Source organism: Dipodomys spectabilis, unplaced genomic scaffold, assembly GCF_019054845.1.
Source record: "Dipodomys spectabilis isolate Male_0828 unplaced genomic scaffold, ASM1905484v1 ptg000512l, whole genome shotgun sequence".
NCBI lineage: Eukaryota > Metazoa > Chordata > Mammalia > Rodentia > Heteromyidae > Dipodomys > Dipodomys spectabilis.
Window position 1 is genome coordinate 143,259 of NW_024871189.1, and position 25,408 is coordinate 168,666.

General features: G+C 58.7%; 2 protein-coding genes across 3 annotated transcripts; one reads left to right on the forward strand and one right to left on the reverse strand.

The window, feature by feature from the left end:
- The first annotated feature begins 6,267 nt into the window (after nucleotides 1-6,267).
- Cbx2 (chromobox 2) lies at nucleotides 6,268-14,357 on the forward strand. Its single transcript, XM_042670005.1, has 5 exons — nucleotides 6,268-6,350; nucleotides 6,430-6,473; nucleotides 7,197-7,262; nucleotides 9,438-9,543; nucleotides 12,066-14,357. Exons 1-5 carry the CDS (start codon nucleotides 6,279-6,281, stop codon nucleotides 13,353-13,355), a joined length of 1,578 nt encoding a protein of 525 aa, XP_042525939.1. The 5' UTR covers nucleotides 6,268-6,278; the 3' UTR covers nucleotides 13,356-14,357.
- Nucleotides 14,358-21,965: 7,608 nt separating this feature from the next.
- Cbx8 (chromobox 8) lies at nucleotides 21,966-24,611 on the reverse strand. 2 transcript variants are annotated; one of them, XM_042669996.1, is made up of 5 exons: nucleotides 24,455-24,611; nucleotides 24,008-24,051; nucleotides 23,745-23,810; nucleotides 23,585-23,651; nucleotides 21,966-23,126 (listed from the first exon to the last, which is right to left on the reverse strand). In XM_042669996.1, exons 1-5 carry the CDS (start codon nucleotides 24,521-24,523, stop codon nucleotides 22,221-22,223), a joined length of 1,152 nt encoding a protein of 383 aa, XP_042525930.1. In that variant the 5' UTR covers nucleotides 24,524-24,611; the 3' UTR covers nucleotides 21,966-22,220. The 2 variants fall into 2 exon arrangements, with proteins under 2 accessions (XP_042525930.1, XP_042525929.1); XM_042669995.1 differs by having other exon boundaries at nucleotides 23,516-23,651.
- Between the last annotated feature and the right edge of the window lie 797 nt (nucleotides 24,612-25,408).

Here is a 25,408-nt window from a genome sequence, read left to right on the forward strand (position 1 = left end):
GCCAAGTGCCATGCCTCGTGCTGGAGGTCACAGTTCTAAGCCAGCCTAGGCAGGAAAATTAGTGAGATTCTTATCTCCATTAACCAGCAAAAAGCAGGATGTGGAGCTGTGGCTCAAGTGATAGAGCACCACCCTTGATTTAAAAAGCTTAGGGACCGTATCCAAGCCCTGAGTTCAAGCCCCAGAACCAGCCAAATATAAATAAATATATAAAATAAGAGCAATGCAGGAGATATCACAGCACTTGACTTCAAATGACATCAGAGTAACAAAAACAAAAACTAACACAAAGACCAGTGAAAGAGAACAGAAAACCTGTCAATAAAACCACACAGCTACAGCCATCTAATTTTTGACAAAGAAATTTAAAACATACCCTGGAGAAAAACAAGACTTTTCTACAACGGGTGCCAGGGAAATGTTACTACATACAGAAGACTGAAAAGAAGCCGGGTGCTGGTCGTTCACACCTGTCATCCTAGCTACTCTGGAGGCTGAGATCTGAGGATCACAGTTCAAAGCCAGCTTGGGCAGGAAAGTCCATGAGAACTCTTATCTCCAATTAACCACCAGAAAACTGGAAGTGGCACTGTGGTTCAAATGGTAGAGCGCTCACCTTGAGCTGAAGAGTTGAGGGACCTTGCCCAGGCCCAGAGTTCAAGCCTCATGACTGACAAAAAAAAAGTCAATGAGAGCCAGGTGCTGGTGGCTCCCGCCTGTAAGCCTAGCTACTCAGGAGGCTGAGAGGATGAGAGGATCACAGTGAGATTATTCTCTCCAATAAACTACTCCAAAAAAAAAAAAGGCAGAAGTGGTGCTGTGGCTCAAATGGTACAGTGCTTATTTGAGCAAACAACGCTCAGAGACAGTGCCCAAACCCAGAGTTCAAGCCCCATGACAGGCAATAAATAAATATGAAAAAAAGGCCTTTTGTAATACAGTCAGAGGCTTTCTGAATTGTGGAATAAAAATTGAAGTAGCTGGATGCTAGTGGCTCAGGCCTGTCATCCTAGCTACTCAGGAGGCTGAGATTTGAGGATCGTGGTTCAAAGCCAGCCCGGACAGGAAAGCCCGTGAGACTTTTATCTCCAATGAACCACCAGAAAACCAGAAGTGGTGCTGTGGCTCAAGTGGTAGAGTGCTTGCCTTGAGCTGAAAAGCTAAGGGACAGCGCCCAGGCCCAGAGTTCAAGCCCCACAACCAACCAAAAAAAAAAAGATGAAAGGAGACCCCAAAGCCTCCACCTCTCACCCTGTGTAAACCTGGACTCCAAATGTCACATCTGAAACTCTGAAACCTATCCAGGAAAACAGAAAGGAAAATGAAGGACACGAGCAGAGGCATAGGTAATTATTTTCTGAATAGGACTCCAATGTTCCCAAAAATAAGAGCAAGATTGGACCAATGGGACGGCACCAAATTAAATTTTTTTCTGTACAGCAAAAGAAACAATTCCCAGCACCAAGAGAAAACCCACCTAATGAGAGAAAATCTTTGCCAGCTATTCAACAGATAAAAGATTACTGTTCAGAATACACAAAGTGCCCAAAATAACAAAATTAAACAGTGAAAGAGCAAAGAACCCCGTTAACAAATGATCAAATGAATTAGACAGTTCTCAGAAGTACAAATAGCTAATAGATACATGAAGAAAAACCGTTGACCATCCTTAACCGTAAAGGAACTACCGATCAAAACTATGCTGAGGTTCCTCCAGCTCATCCCAAAACTGGGCGCCAGTGGCTCACCCCTGTAATCTTAGCTACTGAAGACACTGAGATCTACTGCTCAGCGTAGTTTGAAGCCAGCCTGGCAAGGAAAGTCCATGACACTCTTATCTCCAATGAAATTACAGAAAAAGCCAGAAGTGGCACTGTGGTACACATGGTAGAGCGCTAGCCTTGGGCAAAAGGAGCTCAGGGACAGTGCCCAGGTCCTGAGTTCAAGCCCCGGGACTGGCAAATAATAATAACAATAATAATAATAAAGGAAAAGAAGAGTAGTCTTCTCTCTCTGACCTTGTCCACTGGCTAAAATAACTAGTGAGCCTGGGTTCTGGGTGAGGAGATCTTACAGACAGACTCGTTGGGGGTGGGGTGAGGACAAGTCTTGGGAAAATGACTCCTCTGGGCCCAAAAAGTGTTTAGGACTAAAAAGCTCATCTCAAAGCCGGACACTGTCTGGAAGCCGGGTCTGGCAGGGCACAGGAACTTCTGGGCTGGGGGCTGTATATTCTCGGCCCCCGTGTGCTCTGGCTCTTCCAAAGCAACCACAACAAAGACTTGAAGACAAGACAGCAGGAGATTTTTTTTCAAAGTGAAATGAGACAAATCTAGACTCTCCAGGGATGATATAAATACTCAAAGGGCCTTGGAAGAAAAAAAGTTCCCCATTCATAGTGCTGCTGAGAATCTATGTCATAAAGACCCAAATGTAAAAGGTAGACCAATCTTGAAGTCTCTGGGTCCAGTTGAAAAAAGTCTAGGGGAAAGTGGGGGAGGAGAACTGGGAGAAAATGAAGAAGGAGTAACACTGTTCAGAGAGAAATGTACACCATTTTAATGGGAAGAAAGTGCAATCTGAGACTGACGGCAAAACCGCCAAGCAGCACCTTTGAAATAAAACCCTCGTGCAGCAGAGACGGGTAAGGGGTGAGGTCTCTGCAGGGCCACCACTGTTGGCCGACTGTGTGCTCCTCACTCCATCCCCAGTTCCCAGATCCAGATCTGCTGGCCAGGCTTAGGGGCACCACGTGGATGGGGCAGCCTGAGGCCAGGGCCAGGGCCTGCGCAGCACCAGGAGACAGGGCCCCCCTCCTCCACTGCCACCCCGGGGAAGAGCCCAGCTGGTAGTGACCTGCCCGCCCCACGAGCAGCCGGAGACGGGCAAAGGTAGGAGCAGGCTCACCGCCCCGCGATTTTTGAATTCCTACCTGTCATCTGTAAAACCAGGGCTTGAAAGCATTTACAAAGCATCCTAGCCAGGCGCTGGTGGCTCACGCCTGCCACCCTAGCTACTCAGGAGGCTGAGATCTGAGGATTGTGGTTCGACGCCAGCCTGGGCAGGAAGGTCTGTAAGACTCCAAAAAGCCAGAAGCGGTGCTGTGTGGCTCAAGCAGTAGAGTTCTACCTAGCCTTGAACAACAACAACAAAACAAAACTCAGGGACAGCGTTTGGTTCCTGAGTTCAAGCCCCAGGACCATCACAAAAAGGAAGCATACTAAAGAGTCAGGCCGGCAGCTGGTCCCGGGAGTTCCTGGGTTAGGATCCAGGGGTGAAGCCCAGAGGTCAGGGCCAGTATTTGCAAGGGGCTCCCAGGGGCTCCCAGACAAATTAAAAGCTCATGAACTTCATCAAGTGTGGCAACAGTGCTTATTTTTATTTGAATTCTGATACGTAAACATTGTGCACTGAGTATTTAAAACATTTACCCGTTGTATATACAGAAACGGCAAAACCTGACACAATTCACCCCTCACATCGCAACGTAAATACTGTACGCCAGCCGGGCACCAGCGGCTCACACCTGTAACCCCAGCTACTCGAGGTTGAGCTCTGAGGTTTGCTGTTTGAAGCAACGGGAGCAGGAAAGTCTATCTGATTTTTATCTCCAATTAACCAGAAAAAGAAATCTGAAATTGGGAATTGTGGCTCAAGCAGTAGAGTACTAGCCTTGAGTGAAAGAGCCAAGGAACAATGCCCTGGCCTCAAGTTCAAGCCCCGGGACTGGCACTATAGCTATGAATCTGTATCTGATTGCTCCTTCCGGGCATTTTGCTGTTGGTCCTGGGGTCACCGGCTTGACCTCTGCCCCTGCCTCTTTCAGGAATTTCAAAGGAACATGAACACCTAAACATCCCTCCCCAAGCCCCGTGGGAGAACATGCATCCCCAGCATTCCACATTCCAGCCACTAACAGCTTAAGACTCGTCATCCAAACTGTGGCTTGCACAGAAAGCACCGTCATGGAAGTGTTTGCTAAATATACCCCTGTATCCCTATCTACCGTCGATTTATTTACACCTGGCTTAAATACTCAAATGTATCATTAAACTTAAATGGGAGTGGAGGCAAACTGTGTTCTAGGAGTAACTTACAGAGCAATACTACTTTCACCTAAAATAGCCTTAAAGTAGCCTGAGTATGCCTACCCAGTGTGTACAAGGCTTTGGGCTCCATTCCTAGTGCTCCAACACACACAGACATACACACACACACACACACACACACACCTTGCACTATGGGTCCCCTGTGCCCTGTCCTGTACTTTGCACGACTCTCAAGCAGCTATGTACATTCAAGTTGCTTAAAATCAAACCAAATTTAAAATTCCTCAGTCAGTAGCACTAGCAACACCAAGAAGCCACAGGTGTACACAGTCATTGTGTGGATTCTGGGGGAGGGTATGAATTGGGGTGTGGAGCACTTACGCAAGCCCCGACAGGAGGAGGTGCTGTGGATCTAGCAGTTATCTTCCTGGCCATAAATGCCATAGAGATATGTTTGTGGAATGAGTGGAAGAATGAGCTCTAACTTACCCTATCAAAGCTCACAATGTGAGCCAAAAGCAGAATCCATTTCAGCCCCGACATTTACACAATCGACCACTGGAATTAGCTCTGGTATATTTCTCCACCTTCCTACTTCCATTTGAGCCACTCTTCACGAAGGCTGAATCAGACCCCTTGTCTCATTCCCCTGCGTTTCGAAACCGTCGTATTTGTTTCTCGGGATGAGTTCTCTAAATACGAATTTCCTCAATTGGCTGTCTGAAGTCCGACAGACTGATTTCTTTTTCCAGTGTGCTAGGATCAAGTCTTCGATTATTTCTTAGAGAAAGAAAAAAAAAAACTTCCCGTTTTTAAGGGTTTTGTGTGTGTGTTTGAAAACATGAAGTATCTTGGCATCGTGGGTATCGGGAAAGGAAGCTGGAAATGTCGTGCAGAGAAGCGTGAGTTGAAACTGACCCTGCTATTCGTGGGATGCCAGTAATCATGCCCTCACCCAGCTGCCCAACGCGCGCCAAAAGAGCCGGCGAGAGACGAAGGACATCTCTCTGCACTTTTTTCTTCCCCCAAAAAATAAAGGTAAAAACGTGGGCTGCTTAAGGCAAACCCCACTGCTTCTGGAGCAAAATACCCTTTCTCCTGCTTTTACCCAATGAAGGCAAAATCAACTAGAGAGCCCCCCAAGGAGCAAAATAGTCCCCAACTTCCTTTTGTTCGCGACCACAGGCCTTTCCGTTAAGAGCCAAAAAAGAAAAAAAGGCAGGTTCCTCCTCCAAGACCCCCGCTGGGTGCGATCGCAGACTCCTGTCCCGCCGGGCTGCGGGGTGGCTCCAGCCCAGGTGCCCCGCGTGCGTCCCCGGGGAAGCCGGCCCAGACCCCCGGCTGTCCCCCGCACCGGCCGCCTTCGACGCGGGCCAAGTGGGCGCGCGCCCGCGCCACGCGTCCGACTGGTCCCGGGAGGTGGCTCACCGGCCTCCGACTCCGGGCGCGTGGCTGGGCGCGGGAGCCGCCCCGGGGCCGGACGCGGGACACCACCCCGTCTTCCACCACAATCTGGTGTTTTATCCCCCCGCCCTCGGCCCTGGGCAACGGATCCAAAGGGGCGGGCGGCCTGGGAGCCCCGGCTCCCCAACGCCCCCCGCACCACGTCCCGAGCGCGCGGGGCGCGGAGCGCGGGCGGCGCCCCCCGCACACGAGCGCCCGGCCCGGGTCCCCTCCCACCGCCGGGCGCCCGCGATCACCCCTCCCTTTCTCCCTCCCCCAGGGTCGATGGCGGCCGGGCTCCGTGGCCCCCTCGCCCGCACCGCCCAGGCCCCCGCTCCACACCGAGAAACCCAAGCCAAAGCCGGGGCGGGAGAGCGCGGGGCGCCCGGGAGGAGCGGCGCCCCTCGACGGCAGGGCCGGAAGCGCCGCGCGCGTCCGGCTGCCCCCCGCCGCCCGCACCGGGGCTTCCCACCGGCAGCGCGGGGCGGCGGGCGGGACTCGGGGCGTCGCGCCGACCGGCGGGCGCCCCGGCCCCGCGCGCCCCTCCCCGCGGGCTCCCCGGATCCCCCCCCACCCGGGCCGGGCGCCGCGGCCGCGAACAATGCTGGCCCCGCCCCGCGCGCCCATTGGCCGGGCGTGTTGGGGCTGCGCGGGACGGGCAGGCGCGACGCGCGTGCGCGGGGCGGGGCGCGGCGGGGGCGGCGCTTTGTGTGCGGCCGGGCGCGCGGCGGCGGCGGCGGAGGCGGCGGGCGCAGGGCGCGGGGCGCGGGGCGCGGGGCGGGCGGCATGGAGGAGCTGAGCAGCGTCGGCGAGCAGGTCTTCGCCGCCGAGTGCATCCTGAGCAAGCGGCTCCGCAAGGTGCGTGGTCCCCGCCCGCCCCGCGCCCGCGCCCGCGCCCGCGCGCGCCTCACCGGCCTCCGCTCTTCTTTCCCCGCAGGGCAAGCTGGAGTACCTGGTCAAGTGGCGCGGCTGGTCCTCCAAGTGAGTCCCGCGCGCGGGCGCGCCTTCCCGCGCGCCGCCCCGCCCCGCCGGGCCCGCGCCGGCCTGGGGACCCCGGGCCGCGCCATCGCGGGATCCGAGCCGGCCCGGGCAGGGCGGGAAGTCCGCGCGGTCGCCGGCCGAGCCCGGGCGCGCCCTTTGTTTACGCGCCCGTGGGGAGCCGGGCCGGGCGCCCCCCCCCGCCCCGCCCCGAGCCCCTCCGGCCCCGCGCCGCGCGCGCCCCGCCCGGGCTCCCCGCTCCCGCGTCCTCCCCGCGGTAACCCGAGCCGCCGCGGGCGCCGGGGGACCCGCGCCTCCTCTCCTGGGGGAGGGGATCGGCCTCCCCGGCCCGGGGGCTGCCCGGCACCCGCCTTGTGGGGCTCCAGCCGCATTGTTCTGCGCCCCTCGCCCCCCTCCCCGCGTCCTGAGCCGCCCCCCACTTCCCGCCCTGGCTCCGGACCGGGCTTTGGGGATTCCCTCTCCGCGCAACTTGGCGCTTTATGGGGGTTTGACTTCCTCCCGGGGCAGGCAGGGAGGCCTCTGGTGGCCGGCTTTAATTGGGGGCTTGAGGTGGCCCAGACCCCTGGGGTCTGAGCGCACAGTGGGGGCCTCCGGGAGCGGGGTTTGGACCTCCCAGGGCCCTCGGAGGGGAGCGGGGCGGGGAGCTGTCAGGGCCGCCGCTGTCACCCCTCTGCGGCCTCGTCACCCAGCCTCTTTGCTTTTTAGACATAACAGCTGGGAGCCGGAGGAGAACATCTTGGACCCGAGGCTGCTCTTGGCCTTCCAGAAGAAGTGAGAACGCTAACGTCAACAGGAAGGGGGCAGGTTGAGGGGACAGTGGCTGCTGCACGGTGCTGAGGGCCACTGCCCCTCTGGTGGGCTGGGGTCAGAGGTTCATAGCAAGTGTCCCTCGGCCTCTGGTGCCATCTTCATGACTGTCGGCTCCTCCCGCCCTCCCTCCAAGCACTGTATCCAGGAGTCCCCAGAAACAGTGGCTTTGGTCTGTCTTTTTTTTCTGGTTCTGGTGCTTGAACTCAGGGCCTGAGCACTGCCCTTTAGGTTTTTCATTCGAGGCTGGTGCCTTATCACTGGAGCCACAGCTCCACTCCAGCCAGACCTGGGGAAAGTGAACCTTCTCCCTTCATTGCTTCTCGCAGAGGTCGTGGTTTCTCTTGGCCTTTTCTGTGGAGTGGCTTGCACGGAAAGGAAGGTCTGCCTCGCCCCTGTGCGGTGTTCCTGGGCAGGAGGGAGGAGGGCTGACCGACCCCCCCCCACCCCCCAAGGTCCCCTCTGTGATGGCCACAGCGTTTTATTTTGCTTTGGGCTGCTGAGTCAGCACTGAGGCCGTGGGGCTCGGGCTGGCTTTGCTTCTGTGGCTTCTGCTTTGAGTTGGGAGTCCTGGTCAGCAGTGGGGCCTTTACCGTGTGTCTTGGGGACCAGGTGGGTGAGAGGCCTGCCTGGCCTATCTGGGTGTGGGAGTGTGAACAGAGCCAAGGTGTGGGTGGCGGCTTGTGGTCACCTTCCCCTTGGTAAGGGAATGGGCTACTCAGCAGCCCTCACAGCTGGGGTCAGTCGGCACTCTTGTTCCTTAGCTCAGGCCGTGTTTGCTTTTTCTCACTGCGGTGGGACATGGGGTGGGGTGGTAGTTTTAGCCGGGTGACAGTTGGTGGGCCGATGCTTGATCTGGTACCACTCTCCTCATGCTTTCCGTTTACTTCACAACTTTGGTCCTGTGGACCTGCAGCTTGCAGGCCTTCCTGGGAGTTGGTACGTTTCTCTGTATTGAAGGAGGGAGCCTCAGGCCCCGTGTCCTGGCGCACAGGCCCATAGTCACAGCTACTCAGGAAGCTGAGAAGGAAAGACCGCCCAACCTGAAGAGTTAGAAACCAGCTTAGGCAGCGTGAGCCAGACCTTGGCTCAAAATAACCCTAATGTACTAGGGCTGGGAGTAATGTAGCTCAGTGGTTGAGCATTGGACTGTTCATGGGCCGAGTCCTAGGTCCTGTCACCAGCACTTAGAGAGACAAGACACAGCAAAACACTTCCTGACTTGGGAGGCTGTAAGTCCTTGGCCGGGCCTTGGTTACTGCTGATAAGAACTGACAGCCAAGAGGTGGCCGTGTGGGATGCCAGAATGGTCTGTAGTGCATCATGGCGGGAAAGGTGGGTGTCCTCGACCTTGCATGCACCCCAAGAGAAAGAACAGTCTGTGCCCTGGGAGCTGGCACTCGCTTGCTTGGCAGGGGAGGGGTGTGGCGGCCTGCAAGGACGCTGGATACCACACCTCCACGTCCTTTAGGGAGTTGGGGTCAAGGTCAGGGCTGCTCTGGGATGTGAGCTTTCCCCGGGGGTGCTGGCCAGGTGGGTTAAGAGGTGGCCTTCAGCCAGGCAGGCTTTCCCGCACGGCTGGCTGGAGATGCTGGCAGCTTGGCCCTACGGCATCTCCATTATTTTCATTGAGAGCAGCAGATAGGAGCAGAAAAGTGTTAGAGGGTACCAGGAACGCCGTGAGCCTGCTGGCCCTGCGCACACTGCAGGACAGAAGCCAGGCTAGGAGAGGGGGGATCCCCAAGGGTCCTGGGCCTGGGGACCTGGCCAGGTACAGAGCAGTGTTCCTCCAAGGCCCCGTACTGAAAGGAGATGCTGGGCTGTGTGCATCCCCAAGAGCCACTTCCAGGGTTCCCGCAGGACATGGCACCCGCGTTAAGTAGCGCCAAGAGAGAAGCAGAGCCTGTCTCAGCTTCGCTTTCGTGGTGTAAACCTGAGCGACCTGCGTTGGGGCAAATCGGGTCTGGATCTCTGCCCCTTGGTGTTTGCTTGACAGGACTCGTTTTTGCTGCAAAGCTGCTCCACGTGGGAGCCTGTGGCAGCAGTGGGAGGTGGCTTGGGGCCAGGCCGGGAGGGTCCTGGTGCTGGCAAGGGGGGCTCACAGGGCTTCTCCATGCTGATGGGCTGACGTGTCTCCAGGGAGCACGAGAAGGAGGTACAGAACCGGAAGAGGGGCAAGAGGCCCAGAGGCAGGCCGAGAAAGCACACGGCCATGTCATCCTGCAGTCGCCGCTCCAAGCTCAAGGTGGGTGACGGGCTGACCCCACGTGCCCTCAGGTCACAGGGGCGTGGGGTAGAGGTGCTGCGGTGCACACCTGTAATCTAGCACTCATCTGAGGATCGTTGTTGGAGGCCAACCTGGGCGAGTATGTCGGTGAGACTCTTCTCCCCAATTCACCAGTAACAAAAAAAGACAAAAACAGGAAATAGGAGAGGGGCCTTGAGCAAAAAAGCTAAGCAAGAGTGCAAGGCCCAGTGCCAATGACTCAGAAGAAAGGCAGCTCTCCAGGGTGACTCCCTGAGTCCCTGCCCCTCCTCCCACCCTGAGGTCTTCCCATTCAGGTGATGTCCTTTCCTTACTCTTTCCTGGTGTCCAGCTTCACCGCTGACCGGGACTTCCTCTTAACCCCAGCAGCTCTTCAGGGACCAGAGGAGAATAGGAAGTGTGCACGCAGCAGGTGCTCACAGATGTCGATAAGCAGGACAGCAGCCACAAGATGAGGCGGGTGGGGGGCGTCGGTGGGCTCTGGCCGCCTTGAGAATGTCCTGTTCCCCCCAGAACAACAGGCGGGGCCGGGGGGGGACAGCTCTCAGGTGACAGCTCAGGCCTAGTGGAAAAGGGCCGGGGGCATCATCCCCAGAATGAGGAGCCATACGTCCGGCCACCTCAGAGACCTCTCTGCCAGGAGGGAATTCCCTGCCCACGGCCTACCTGTCACCAGAGCCCTCGTTCCAGCAGGGTTGGTGTGCAGTGGCAGGGCTGGAGCACCTCCAGGCCCTCCAGGTGTAGTGGGGTTTTTGTTTGTTGTTGTTTGGGGTGTGTGTGTGTCGGTGCCCATCCTGGGGCTTGAACTCAAGACCCTGGGCGCTGTCGCTGAGCATTTGCTCAATGCTAGTGCTCTACCATTTGAGCCATAGCTCTTCCAGCTTTTTGTGGCAGGAGGGGGGTGGTGCCAGGTGATTTACTGGAGATAAGAGTCTCACAGACGGGCTGGGAAGGTGGCTCAGTGGTAGAGCACTTGCCTTGTATGCTCAAGGCCCTGGGTTCAATTCCTCAGCACCACATAAGCAAAAAGAAAAAAGCCGGAAGTGGCGCTGTGGCTCAAGTGGTAGAGCACTAACCTTGAGCTGAAGAGCTGAGGGACTGTGCCCAGGCCCAGAGTTCAGGCCCCACAACCGGACCAAAAAAAAAAAAAAAAGAGTCTCACAGACTTTCCTGCCCAGGCTGGCTTTGAACGGGGATCCTCAGACCTCAGCCTCCTGAGTAGCGAGGATGACAGGCGTGAGTCACCGGTGCCTGGCTGTGGGTTTGATGGGGTTGGCAACCTGCTAGAACTAGGCAGTGGTGCTGTGGGGACTGGTGCTGGCCCTGACTCCCTAGAGCACCTTGGCAGCGTTCTGACCTGACGGGCAGCATGGGAAGCTGACAGGAGGCTGAGCTCACCTAGTGCTGGGTGACACTCCCAGGAGAGAAGGGCAGTGGTCCCGCTCACAGGGGGCTTAGGGGACTTGGATTGGGGAGTGAGCAGAACGTAGCTAGGCCACTCCAGCCTGATGCACTGCCTGAGGCCTGTGATCACAGCTACTTTGGGACCAGCCGAGGCCCAAAAGTGTAAGACTACATCTCACACCAGACACATAGGGAAATGCAGACAGCAAGAGAGCAGTCCAGCTTGGTCCAGACATGGAGACCCTAACTCAGAATCAACGCAGAAGGGGCTGGGGGTGGGGCTGGGAAGGTGGCTCAGTGGTAGAGCGCTGGCCTTGCATGCATGAGGACCTGGGTTTGATTTCCTCAGCACCACATAAGCAGAAAAAGCCGGAAGTGGCGCTGTGGCTCAAGTGGTAGAGCACTAGCCTTGAGCTGAAGAGCTGAGGGACAGCGCCCAGGCCCAGAGTTCAAGCCCCACGACTGACAAAAAGAAGGGGCTGGGGGTGTGACTCAAGTGGTACAGTGTCTACCCAGCAAGTGTGAGGCAGTGTTCAAACCCCGGGTATTGACAAAACTCACTTGGTTAAGGACGGAGCTCTGCGTCCTACCTGGTATGACCAGAAGCCCCCAAGGTGTGTGGTGTGCACTGGCTTTCCTGTGTGGGCACCTAGAACTAGCCCGGCACCCACAATGGTGATCTTTTTTTCCTCCCTACCCTGGCTTCATTTGACTCATGGCCTGTTGGTGCTGTCTTTTAGTTGTCGTCCTTGCTACTCAAGAAGCTGAGATCTGAGGCTCGCTGCTCAAAGCCAGCCTGGGCAGGAAAAGAATGGGGCAGATTTTTCTACCCCTGCTGGCTTTGATTCTCTGGATCTCAGTCTTTCTGAGTAGCTAAAACAATAGGAATGAGCCACTGGCACCAGGCTGTATTTGCCTTGAATTCTGCATTCCTGGTGCTCCTGTTAAGTCCTTGCTGGAACAGCCTGGTGAGCAGCTGCTCCCCGTGGGACTCCACCAGTCAGGGGATCGGCTGCACGGTCCCCAGCCACAGTTGTATGGGGACAGGGACTGGGGCCAGGTGGCGAAGGCTGACTCCTTTCCCCTTGTCATCTCAGGAACCCGATGCTCCCTCAAAATCCAAATCCAGCAGCTCCTCCTCCTCGTCCACCTCGTCCTCTTCTTCCTCAGATGAAGATGACGACAGCGACTTAGATGCCAAGAGGGGCCCCCGTGGCCGCGAGACGCACCCCGTGCCTCAGAAGAAAGCCCAGATCCTGGTGGCCAAGCCCGAGCTGAAGGACCCGGTCCGGAAGAAGCGTGGACGGAAGCCACTGCCGCCCGAGCAGAAGGCGGCCCGGAGGCCCGTGAGCCTGGCCAAAGTGCTGAAGACGGCCCGCAAGGACCTGGGGGCCCCGGCCAGCAAGCTCCCCCCGCCGCTCAGTGCCCCTGTGGCGGGCCTGGCCGCTCTCAAGGCCCATGCCAAAGAGGCCTGCGGTGGCCCCAGCACCGTGGCCACCCCGGAGAACCTGGCCAGCCTGATGAAGGGCATGGCCGGCAGCCCCAACCGTGGCAGCATCAGCTGGCAGAGCTCCATCGTCCACTACATGAACCGCATGAGCCACAGCCAGGCCCAGGCTGCCAACCGGCTGGCCCTCAAAGCCCAGGCCGCCAGCAAGTGTGGCCTGGGACTAGACCTGAAGGTGAGGACGCAGAAAGGGGAGCTGGGGCTGAGCCTCCCGGGAAGCAAAGTCCCAAAGACCCCCTGCAGCGGGGCTGCCGAGCAGAAGGGAAGCGGGGCAGGGGGGGCCCCCTACACCCACAGCGGCAGCAAGGCCCCTGCAGGGGGCCCGGGCGCCCAGCCTGCACCCACCCAGGAGCTGAGCCTGCAGGTCTTGGACTTACAGAGCGTCCGGAACGGCAGCCCAGGGGCGGGCCTGCTCACCCGCCACGCCCCCGCCGCCAAGTCAGGCTCCGTCCCCGCCGGGAAGGGCCTCACCTTGGGCAGCGGGACCGCCATGCCCACGGATGGCGGCAAGGGTGAGAAGCTGGCCTCCAGGGCGGCCACTCTGCCCACCCCTTCGGGCAAGAGGGACACCGGGAAGGGCAGTGCCGCCCCCGGCGGGCAGGAGGGCCCCGCGGCCCCGGGCGACGGCCGCAAGGCCTCGGCCGCTTCTGAGATGAGCACGGGCGAAGAGAACAGCAGCTCCGACTCGGACCCAGACTCGTCCTCCCTGCCAGGGGCCGGGCAGAGCCTGTCGGTGTCGGTGCAGACCAGCCAGGACTGGAAGCCCGCCCGCAGCCTCATCGAGCACGTCTTTGTCACCGATGTCACCGCCAACCTCGTCACTGTCACCGTGAAGGAGTCCCCCACCAGCGTGGGCTTCTTCAACCTGAGGCATTACTGAGCGCCACACGGCCAGGCCGCGGGCCCGGGAGCTGTCTCCTCACCGTGCAGGCCCGGGCCCCCCTGGCGATTCTACCTCTTGGCCCCCACTTCCCTCCCGAGTCCTCTTGGGCTCCTCAGCGCGCTACTCTGGCGACGCCCACCCCACCATCCCAGATGTGGGGCCCGGTGACCGGCTTCTAGTCCAGCCGATGTCCCCCGAAGGGACAGTGAAGGGTGCTCTAGCATCTCTGCCTGGCACCAGTTTCTAGAAGAGACTGAGGTGTCGCTTCTGTCAAAGGACGGTGGAGGCCTGTCAGAGGCCTGCGGGAGGGAGGTGGTTTCCGTGCGAGGTGGAGAAGGGGCATCCCGCTCGACTCAGCTGTCGCTGCAGCCTCTGCTGTTGGGCAGGAGCCCCCGTGAGGACCAGTCCCCTCCAACGCCACCCTGCCGGGGCTCGCCAGCCACCCGGGCCAGGCTGGAGGGGCCTGGAGGTGCTCTGTGTGGCTGGAATTGGTCTTGTGAGGAACAGACCAGCTCCTGGCTGCGCCCCACACACAGGTGCTTATTGCTTGGCCTGACGGCTGGGCCTCAGGCCACTGGGCGGGTGTGGGCGGTAGTTGGCTGCCTACCCTGCCTGGCCAATGGGCCATTCTTTGGGTATCAGTGTCCCTGACAATCCCACCCCCGCCTTTGGGGGTCCCGTGTTCTCCCCGGTTAAGCTGTATCCTTGTGCCACTGGGGGTGTGGAATGATGAGCAGCCACCCCCGGCGGGGGCCCAGGAAGTCCACCTCTGCGAGCCTTAGCCTTGGGGGGACACTCCTAGATGCCCTGTGGCTACTTCGACCAGGCGCTGCAGGTCACTGTGTCCAGAGCTGAGCTGTCTGCTCCATGTCTTGGTCACGTTTCCGGCCAGTGTCCGTGGGGATGGGGGGGGCAGACTCCAGGAGTCTTTGTGATGCCAAAAATGAGGGAGGGGTTGGATCCCTAGGCTTTGGGTGGTCAGCATCCATGGTAGATGGGGGGGGGGCACTCCGCTCCAGTTGCCTTGTGGGAAGTTAATTGTAGCCCGAACCACACGGGCTGCAGTGTCCCCCGTGACACCCACACCAAATAGGAAGAGGTGGCCTTTGTGCAGCCAGACTGACTTCAACAGTGTGCCTTTGGAGACCGGTCCACGCCTACGTCTAAGGGCCGCCTTGGGACCATGCCTGCCACCCAGTCCGCCCACCCCACGGGCTCGGGGGCTGCGGAAGGAGGGGCAAAGATGGCGGCCCACCCTTCCTGACCCTAGACGGGGTCTTCACTGTGTCCCTCTGGAGGGGCTGCCAGCCTGCTCGCACCTTGACTACCAGGCATGCGCCATCCTCCTGGCTCCTCTAAGCTTTTTGGGGGCCCTGGGGTCCTGTGAGCTGTGGGAGAAGTGGGGGGGTTGGTCCCTGGCTGTGGGTTGTTGGCCCTGTCCACAGCTGCCAGGTCTCCAAACCCTGACTCGGTGCCTTTCTTTTTTGCCAGCTAATTCAATCCCAAAGTTTGAATCTGTGAATACCTTACTCTCCCAGCCACTTTGCCTTCTTGCTGTGTTGTGTGTCTTTCTTGGTGCTTGTGGCTCCAGCAGTTTGTGTTACAAAGAGCATGTATGAGCCCCATTGGAGAAGCGTATGGGTGCTTGGGGTTGTCTTTATGTTTACCAATAAATAGTCCTTTTTCTATTTTTATTGGCCATCTGTGTACGGAGCGGGCATGGGGGTCATGTCCGCTTGAGTCTTGGTCCTTTGTTTCTGAGGGCCCTGGGTGCTCTGTCTCCGAGAGACCAGCCTGACTTCTTACAGAGCTTGGGGTATTTTTGTATGTATTTTTGGTACCAAAAAGAATGTTCTTTCTTTGAGTTACACTCCAAATTGTGACCCGACTAGGAAGCTCTGGGCCTCAGATCTTGGGGCAAAGTGGGGGGTGGGGGGGACGGACCAGACCTTTGATCCAATGCCAATCACTGGCTGGATTTGTGTGTTTTAATTAAAAATGCCACTTCCAACTGCTTTAAACCATGGCTGTTTGTTTGCCTTAGAGAACAAGGGTGGGTATATTATTACCCTGGGAAAACAGGAGTTTTTGTTGAGTAGCCGGACCAGTTCACGGAGACGCCTGCCCCAGGAAGCCCGTGGTGGTTTGGGCAGGACCTGGAGTGCGGGAGACGGTGGGGTTTCCCAGGCACAACCCCACCTTGCCAGGGTCTTCTCGTGTCTTCAGAAAGCCAGCACTGGCGTAGGTTGCTGAACGTTTTAGACCAATGTTAACTTATTTTCCGGGGAGAAAGGCATTGGGCAGTGGTGCTGGAAGGTTCTTCTTATTGTTCGTTCTGTATATCAATAAATATTTTTTTAAGCTTTTGACGACATGTTCATCGGGAGGGATGCCTGGAGACGAATGGGCCTCGCGTCCCTTGTTTTGGGGGAAAAATTAGTTAGCCATAGCTTGAATCATTGGGGCTGGGGAAGATGGCCTCTGTGCAGGAGCAAGATGACCTTGAAAGCGAGCTCTAGGATGAAAGAGTTCTCTAGCCCTGCACTGAGGGCTCACACCTGTAATCCTAGCTATTCAGGAGTCTGAGGCATGAGGATCACTGTTGAAAGCCAATCTGGGGGGGCTGGGAAGGTGGCTCAGTGGTAGAGCGATTGCCTTGCATGCATGAGGCCCTGGGTTTGATTCCTCAGCTCCACATAAGCAAAAAGAAAAAAGCCAGAAGTGGCACTGAGGCTCAAGTGGTACAGCGTTAGCCTTGAGCTGAAGAGCTGAGGGACAGTGCCCAGGCCCAGAGTTCAGGCCCCACCACCGGACCCAAAAAAAAAAAAACAAGAAAGCCAATCTGGGCAGAAAAGTCTGAGATTTACCTGCAGTTAATCAGCAAAAAGCCAGAACTGAGCCAGGCACTGGAGGCTCAAGCCTGTAATCCTAGCTACTCAGGAGGCTGAGATCTGAGGATCGAGGTTCAAGGCCAGCTTGGGTAGAAAAGTCTGTGAAACTTTATCTCTGGTTAACCACCAGAAAACTGGAAATGGTGCTGTGGCTCCAAGTGGTAAAGCACTAGCCTTGAGCAAAAAGAACTCAGGGACAGTGCCCAGGCCTGGAGTTGAAACCCCTTGACCGACAGAAGAGAGAAAAAAAGCCGAAATAGAGATGTGGCTCAAGTGGTAGAATGCCAGCCTGGAGCAAAATAAGCCAAGCAAGGACATGAGAGCCAGGTGCAGGTGGCTCACCCCTCTAATTCCTAGCTACCGTGGGGGGTAGGGGGGATGAGGCCCTGAGTTCAAGCCCAATTACCAACACACATACACACACACACACACAAGTCCTGTGCTAGCCGTCCACCATCAGAATATTTGTCCAGGTAGAGACAGCATGGTCAGACTGAGGGTGAGGTGGGTAAGCTGGCACTAAGAGATCAGGAATGTCAGCCGTGGATCTGCACAGTGACCCCATAAGAAAACCCATGTCTTCCAGGATGTCAGTTGGGCTGAGTTTGAGAAATCCTGGATTACCGGAAAAGAAAAGGAAAAACATAAATAAAATAAAACTAGGTGGGGGCGGAGGGGGGGGTGCAAATACGGCTGGTGTCCAATGGGTAATCAGAGCTGCTACAGTACACAGTAAATTCCAGAAGAAGCATCAAAGGAAATCAGAATCTTCCCCCTCCCCCACAGCATCCAAAAGGCACCCACTGGACCCCACGGGACACTAAAAGGGCAGACCCAGTGGTGAGCTTCCAGGGAGCCTTTGCCGCCCTCCGCAGTGTCTCCTAACCCACAACTCATAATAAAGAGATGATTTGCTCGTTGGATAAACCTTCCCTGGTCCTTTAAGGTTTGTGCTACCCTCTGCATGAATTTATTCATACATGTCAGCCTCCGGGGAGAATGGAGCTTCCTTTGAAGTAATGAGAGAACTTGGGCCTGGACGTTGGCCCCTGGATGAAAGGCTGACTTGGACCATGGCCTAGAAGTTCTGGTTCAGGAGGGGTCCCCAGTGCAGATGGAAACAGCCCTGTTCTGGCTCAGAGAGGCCTGCCGATTCTTGTCTGGCTGCTGCTGGCGAGACCTCTTTTGTTGCCTTTCCAGGCTCTGTCCTGTTCTGGAGAAGGTGGGTAGGAGTGAACTCAGGAACCCTGTCCTCTGGTTTTAAGAACTGCAGAAAGGGGTTTGTGGGAGGCCAGGAAGGAACAGGTTCTCCTCCAAGCTCAGCCCCGGCAGCCAGCCCATTTCTACAAGGACTGCAGGCAGAGCAGTGTGGAGCCTGGCCCACGGGGCCTTTGTTAGCTTCTGCCTTGCTGATCGGATCCTTGCTGATCTGATCGCCTTCTCTACCGCCTTCCCAGAAGAATAGTCAGGGCTGCGAGGGACTGAGTAGGCCAAACCCAGGCCCTGAGCCAGTCTGACCTACCCCCCTCCCCACCCCCGACAGACAGCGCATGGGTGCCACTGGTGTAGCAGGGCTTGGGGGAACAGGAGCTGGGTGGCTGGACACCTACAGGCTCCAGAGTCAGACGCAGAGAAGGCGCTCACAGGAAGATGGGGCTTTCTCTGCCCCTGCCTGGTACCAAGGAGCCCTGCCTTGCCTGGGGGGAGGGGTGGCGCCTGGGACAGGGGCTGAGGCCTGGCCTCTAGAGGGCGCTCGCCTCCCGTGGAGTCCCAGCCACCGGCGCTTAAGAGGGGGCGGGGAGGGGGGGCGGGTCCGACCGCTGCCAGGCCCTCAGCAGTTGAAGAGCTAGTGCATCCTGGATGGGAGCAGCCGGCTAGCTCCTCAGGAGTACCCAGCTCACAGCACTGTGGCTCACAGCCTCTGGGTCTCGGAAGCCTGGGAGGAAAGCCCAGCCCCAGCCCGCCACCTCCGTCCAGGGTCAGGCTTTCTTCCACTCTGGAACAGCCTGGCTGTTTGTGCACTGGTGTATGTGTGTGTGTGTGTGTGTGTGTGTGTGTGTGTGTGTGTGTGTGCGCCAGATGGTTCCTGAGAGTCACAGCAAAGGGCACCAAGTAGACAAAAAATGGCCCCCATCAGAGACTTTGCAGGGCCGTGAGCACCCACAGCCTTTGTGTGGCCACAGCTAACCCAACCCAGCAGGCCTGCCCTGGGGACCGCAGGGAAGACCCTCACACCTTGGTCCCCAGCCCCCACACCCATCTTCCCTTTTGGGGACCATCTGCCTGGGAAATGCAAACCCACCCAAGAACTCCTGGTCAAACCCAAAGCTGGTGATGGGCAGCTAAGCGGGATGACCATCAGGTCACCTCCCATCTCCCTAGGCCTCACCTACGCCCCCAGAGGATTGGGGAGGAAGCCCCCCAAGGACGGGACCCCTGCAGCCAGCCCCACCCTCCTCCTGAGCCCCCCAGTGCTGCTGGCGGGTGTGGGCAGCCCCCTCTGCCAGCAGTGCTGGCTACTGACTGGCGGACACTAGCTGCCCGCCTGGACCTCAGGGGCAGGGATGGCTCCTTTCCTCCCAGGGCCTCCTGAGTCAAGGGCAGGGGACAGGGGTCTGCAGGTGCACGGGGCGGAGGCTCCTTGGAGGCCGGGCAGTGTCTGTCTGAGGGGGACACTGGGGGTGGACTGGGGTGCGAGGCCATGGTCATTTTGGGTACCTCAGGGCGGCTCTCCTTTGTGGGCTTCACAACCCTGCCCCCACTGCTACAAAAGGGCCAAGAATCACCACCACTACCACCACCCCGCCCGCACACGCACCCAGCACCTTACGCTCTGCCCTCCGCCGTTCATGGCCCAGCCATGGGGTGTCTGCCCATCAAGATGAGCAGGGGGCTAAGGGGGGGTGGGGCGGGGGCTGGGGGGGAGAGGGCTGCGGCGCGGCTGCGGCTCCAGGTTCACTAATCACATCAGCTCACTGTGCGCCGGCTCCAGGCAGGCAGTTGCCTAGCAATACCGTGAATTCAATTCCGCAATCAATAGGCACCAGGCTCTGCATTTGGGGGAGCGCTGATGAGGCTGCTTGGGTGTAGGGCAGGGATCCCACCGCAGCCTTGGGGGACAAGCCAGGAAGAACGGGGAACAAGGCTCCTAGGTACCACCTGGGCCTTGAAAGACAAGAGATATCTGGACTAGAGGTGGGGCGCACTGGGGCAGGGAGCCCTTCCTTCCCCGGGGTTCCCTGACTTCTGCCCAAAGTTCAGCCAGTAGGTGGGAAAAGCCACCAGCTGCATGCCAGCACACAAGGAGAAAAATCACCCCTGCTCCCTGCCAGGCCCCCCGCTGGGCCTCCGAGGGGCTGTGCTAGCTGGGGGTTTGGGGGGAGAGGGACTGTCCTGACCTAGATGCAGGGCTGGGAGAGGAGAGGGGGAATGAGTAAACAGCCGCCATGCTCCCCTCCCCACAGCCTCCTCCCTGATGCTCTGGGAAAATAAATAAAAACAATAAAAGCAAGACGTGTGTCTATTTACAAAGTATATATTTAAACACTTAAAAATGGGTACTGGATACAGACATTCAAGACATAAGAGGATAGGTACCCAAGCTTCTCTCTCAAGCGGAGGCAGAGCCTAAAACCAATCTGTGATGAACACAAATCTGAGAAATCAACATACACGCACAAGCCACAAGCCCCGGGCGGGCCAGTGCTGACTCTCGGCCCCTGCCCGGCCCCCAGGTCAGCACGCTGTAGAGTGAGCCAGCACAGGAGGTGAACACTCCAGCCAAGGGCAGCTGGCAGGACGAGCAGCAGCCAGCGTGGAGTGGCTCAGAGCCAAGCGGTGCCCAGCAAGGCCGGAGGGAGGGCGGGTGGGAGCGGGGAGGGGGGGTAGCCAGGAAGTTTGGAGGAGAAAGGCAGGTGACAGCCAGGTAAAGATGCAAAGCTGGGAACTACCAACTACTTAGACAGACACGCCCCTTCAAAGCAGTTTCGTCTGAAAATATGTCAACATTTAAACAGACACACGGCCAACCGCACTTCTTTATACAAAGTCTAAAGTATCAGTTTTACAAATGTAAAATCAGGTAAAAAAAAAAAAAAAAAAAAACCTCCATGCCACCGGGGCCTCTCTTCAGGCGCAATCTGATCATCAACACTGAAATCAAGTCCTACCCCGGTTTCCTTTCCTTTCTCTTTAAAGGCAAGAATGTCTGGAGCGGACAGGCTGAGAAGCTGGAGCCCAGTGTGGAGGAGGCCGGGAGTCCCTGCCGGCCGCCTCCAAGCTCCCCCAGCCCAATCCTAACTAACAGGCTTGCCCCCAGTTTGTGCTTGCTCCTGCACCGGCCACGAACCCCTCCCAGCAGAAGCCCTAAAACACTTCCATCTTCGCTGGCCCTTTAAGGGTGGGGAGGGTGAAATAGTGGTCGGGTTGGAGTTGGAAGGGGCGGAGGGGGGTTGAGGGGTACGTTTGTGCTTTTGAGTCGCGGAGGGGCTGGAGCCAGGGAGCGAGGGGTCTCTGGGCCCGGCCCCGCACAGCACGGCCTGCCTCTGCCGCTCACCACTGCCAACTCCCGAGGCCAACTCCCGCTCCTCCTCCCTCCTCCGGCGGCGTCTGGGTGCGGAGTTCATGTACAGAGCACTGGGCTCGAAAAGGTCTATAAATTACAGCTTTTGCTTTTAGGAAGGGGGTGGGAAAAAAGGGAAAAGCAAAAAGTCGAGATGTACATTCCTGGATGGAAACCCAGACGCGGCTCCTGCTTCCTCTTGCCCCACCACCAAGGCCACCGCCACCAAGACAAGAATCGGGCTGGGGCTGCGACCCTGGCCCGGCCCAGCCAGGCCCTCGGGGAGGGCCGCCCGGGGCAGTGTCCTGCGCAGGGTGTGCACCCTGCTGGGTGGCCTGGCCTGGGGCCAGAATCCTTTCCTGAGCTGCCCGCCCTCCCCAAGGAGGGGTGGGAGGCTCCACCGAGTCTTCCCGGGAGGCGGGGTGGCCATCTCTCCTGGCGCAAAGGACAAGTCCGCCCGAACACTTTTCTTGTAAAGCAACTGTCTGGAGGCCTGGGCACTGACATGCAATCCTCCCAATTTATCCTGGCATTTCGGGAATGTAAACAGATTCGCTGGGTTTCTTTTCTCTCTGCGGAATTAAGGAAAGGAACGGAGGGAACGGGGAGATTTTTGTCCCCATGACAAATACACGGGATCCGCATGTGTACCGCACACATGTCTCCCGCACACGTCTCCCGTAAAGTGCATTTTCTGGTATGGTCCTGGGGGAGGGGGAGAGCAGCTCCCCACGTACCCGAGACATTTTACCCTCAACAACACACACACAAAAGAGTTACTCAAGTTCATACCTTTTCCCCCTTAATAGACTTCTTAATCTTCAAAAATAGAAGAAAAAAAAAAACTGGGCTGACTCGCCCACTTTTTGCTGATTGGGAAGCCAATGTTTTGTTGGTCTAGCTGGCCAATGGGAAGAGAGAAAAATCCGGGCCTGCTTTGGTGCCAGGAGTCTGGCACTGGGAATGTGGAGCCGGGAGGGGGGGTCAAGTGGGCAGCCCGGGACCCCCCAGACACTCAGCAGCCCCTGCTTGGGCCCACAACTTGCCAAGTGCCCTGGGGGACAGGAACCCCTCCTGTCCTGGTTCAGACTGTCTGTCCCTACTAAACCACAATGTCTGTCTCTCTTTCTCCTCTTTTAAATAAAACAACTTTAAGAGCTGAAATATATATATATTTAGATATTTTTCTTAAATAACATATTTACATCTAATAGAAAATATAACTCTAGAGATAATTTTCCAACCGAAACTGAAAGGGAGGAAGGAGGACGGAAAGGGGCAGAGGGGTGTGAAATCAGGGACAGGACCAGGCAACGGCCACATCCCATCCAGAAATAAAAAAAAAAATAAAAGCACTCGGCAAGTTTGCACTCACTCTCGCCTGCTCTCGCCCTGACCCCCACCGGCAGTTCATCTTTTCTCTTTAAAGAAGCCTTGGTCCGTGCTACTTTCCTTAATGGTGACGGTCAGAAAGTTTGAGGTCACGTCGGTGACCACCACCTTCTCCAGGTTAGTCAGGGAGGGGCTCCAGGACTCTTCCTCTGGGTCCCCCAAGATTCTGGCCACTGGGATTCTGGCGATGAGGGAGGGCCTTCCCCCCTGGGCCCCCATGTCCCGATACAAGCTCCCCACCGAGCCTGGGGTGCCTGACCCATGCCGAACCCGTGGCCCACCAGGATCCAGGGCGCCCTGGCCTTTGGCCTCCAGAAAGGCAGCCCTGTGCTTTATGACCCTGGCTGGGAAGGTGTCCACAGCCAACTTGCCCACTGCCTCCGCTGCACCAGGGCTGGTCAGACCACATTGCAGCAGGTCCGAGTCCTGCCTTCTGGCCAGCTGGATCACACTGTGGCCAGCTGGGAACTTCCCGGTCCCGGAAGGCATGTCATCCAGCTTCCTGCCCTTCAGGTATTCTCCGAGGCCATCACTGGACTCTCCCAAGGGCCTCTGCGAAGAGTCCAGAAGCTCCTTGCGGGGTTTGGGGCCTCGTTTCTTAGAGCTGTCCCCTGGAGAGCTGGGTTTGTCATCCATGCGGCTGGCGCTCCGTTCCCGTTCCCGTTCCCGCTCCCGTTCTCGCTCCCGCTCCCTCTCTCGCTCTCGGTCACGATCCCGGTCCCGGTCCCTTGGGGGTTCTGCGCGGCAGGTGCTGCTGGTGCTGCTGCTGCTCCCTGGAGGAGACAGACCCATGTTCCGAAGGCCCTCTCGGCCCCGGGAAGCGGATGCCAGGTCCTGCGGGGAGCGACCTGGGTAGGGGATCCTGATTCCCCGTGCAGAGTCACTTCTGAACTCGTAGGTTTTGGCTTTTGCCTTGGCCTGGGCCTGCAGAAAGAGAGCCAGCGAGAGGAGGCGTCAAGGATGAAGCAGGGCCCCGCCCCCCCACCCCTCCTCCAGCCTTGACCTCCCAGCTTCACCCAGCAGCTTGGGAAGTTCTATATGGGTGGGGAGGGGGTGGGGTTTAGCGGTGTGGCAGTCTGGGGGAGGGGAAAGGGGATTTGTCCTGAAGCCATTTGCAGCCAGCACACTAGGGTATTCCATTGTAGATCCTTTTGGGACGGCTCAGGGAGAGCATAAAGGCATTCGGGAATGTCTAAGCTCCACCACCCAAACACTCCTGGGGGCCGCCACTGACTTCCTGACAAGCTGTCAGGGGACTCCCTCCTAGAATACAAACAGGCCGCGAGTGTGGACACCCCCATTGGCTCACAAACCCTCAGGGTCCGCTTTGCATGAAGTGACTGGACAATATCGCTGTCGGCCATTGGACACTGCCACTCTACCTTGAGAAGGAAGGTTTTAGGTTTGGGTCCTCGTTTTTTGGGGCCATAGAGTTCCATCTCTCGTTCCCTGGAGAGAGGGAGAGGGGAGGGGGTGTGAGTGGGGCTCGGGTCCAGGCCCGCGGGGGCCGCCCCACGCCCCCCACCCTGCCGGGGTCGGTACCTTTCCTCAAAGGCTGCGAGCAGCCGGGCATCGAGGATGTTTTCTTCCGGCTCCCAGGTGCTGTATCTAGAGGGGGTCGGGGAGAGGGAAGGGGGCGTCATTCCCGAGAGCAGGGAGCGTGCGTGTGCACGCGCGTGTGTCTGTGCGTGTAACTTTTCTACGGGCCTCGCATGGCATCTCAACGTCCAAGGGGAAAGAGGAAGAAAGAGACCTCCGGAGTCCCCAGCGCGGGGTGGAGGGAGGGCTGCCCGTAACCTACTTACTTCTGCGACCAGCCCTTCCACTTCACGAGGTACTCCATGCGGCCCTGCGGATGCAAAGGAGAACACGCGTGTGTGCGTGTGCGCGCGCGCGCGTGTGCAGGGAGGGAGGCACGACGAAGACACAGAAATGAGGCGAAAACGCACGCCCCGGACCCCGCCGCCGCCGCCGCCGCCGCCGCGGGCACGCACGCACCGCACCGCCCTCGCGGGGCGCCGCACACAAAGTGCGTGCCCCGCATCCCGCCCCCCGCCCGCCGCCCTGCAAGCCGTGCACCGCCGCCGCGAGCGGCCGCGGCAGCGCAGCGCAGCGCCGGGCGCAGCTCGGCTCGGCTCAGCGCCGCCGCCGCCGCCGCCGCGGCCGGGAGGGGGGAAGGGAGGCTGCAGGGGGGGAGCCCGGCCGGAGGGGAGGGCCCCGCCGCGCCGCGGCCCGACGCCCCGGGCACCTACTTTCCGGATGCGCCGCTTCAGCAGGGCTTCGGCCGCGAACACCCGCTCCCCCACCGCCGAGAGCTCCATGTTGACTCGCCGCTTCCCCCTCGGCCGCTTCCAGGAGCAGAAAAGCAGCAGCCAGCGCGCGACAGCCCATAATACTCTCCCGCTGACGTCAGCTCTCCGCCCGCCCCGCGCCCGCTCCCTCCCGCGGCCCCCGCCCTCGCGGCTGCGCTCCGCTCCCTCCTCCCCCGCCCCGCGCTTCCTCCCGCCCCACGTGTTGCTAACGACGTTGCTAAAGCCGAGCCGCCGGGACCGACTCCTCGGGCGCGGATTGGACAGGCTCTAGGCCACGCCCCTCGCCCTGCCTCCCCCGCGTTGCTACGTGACCCGCGTTCCAATCGCCAGGGGGCGGAGCCCAAGTTGACTCTAGAGACTGAGCGCGCGGAGGTGGGGGCCGCCGGCGGAAGTGACGCCGCGGGGAGGGCGGGCCCGGCCGCTGTCAGTCTAGGAGGCTGGCCGGGGGGGCGCGGGGGGGGGGGCGGGCAGCCCTGCCTCCTCTCCCGGGCCCCCTCCCCTGCCGCCAAGTTGTCCCCGCGGCGCTCTGCGTCCCCCTCCGCTCTCGCCGGGACCCCCGCGGCGGTGTCAGCCAGACCCCTCCCCGCCGCTCGCGGCGCACAATGCCCGGTGCTCCGGTACTGGAGCGTCCAGCCGCGCCCGCCCGAACCCCGAGACCCGCCGAGCGCCCTCGCTGCCCCCCCCACTACGCCCGGCCCGCCGTCTCCATGGAAACGCCTCCCTCCCACCCCCACTGTCGCGGGTCCCACCTCGCTAACAAATCACTGCTCCTGCCCGGATCTGCCGCGCGACCGGGCCTTCGCCCACCGGATGGACCCCGCGAGCGGGCGGACCGGACAGCGCCGAGGCCGAGCGCAGACCCGGTGCAGGCCCAGCTGCTCCCGACCGCGATCC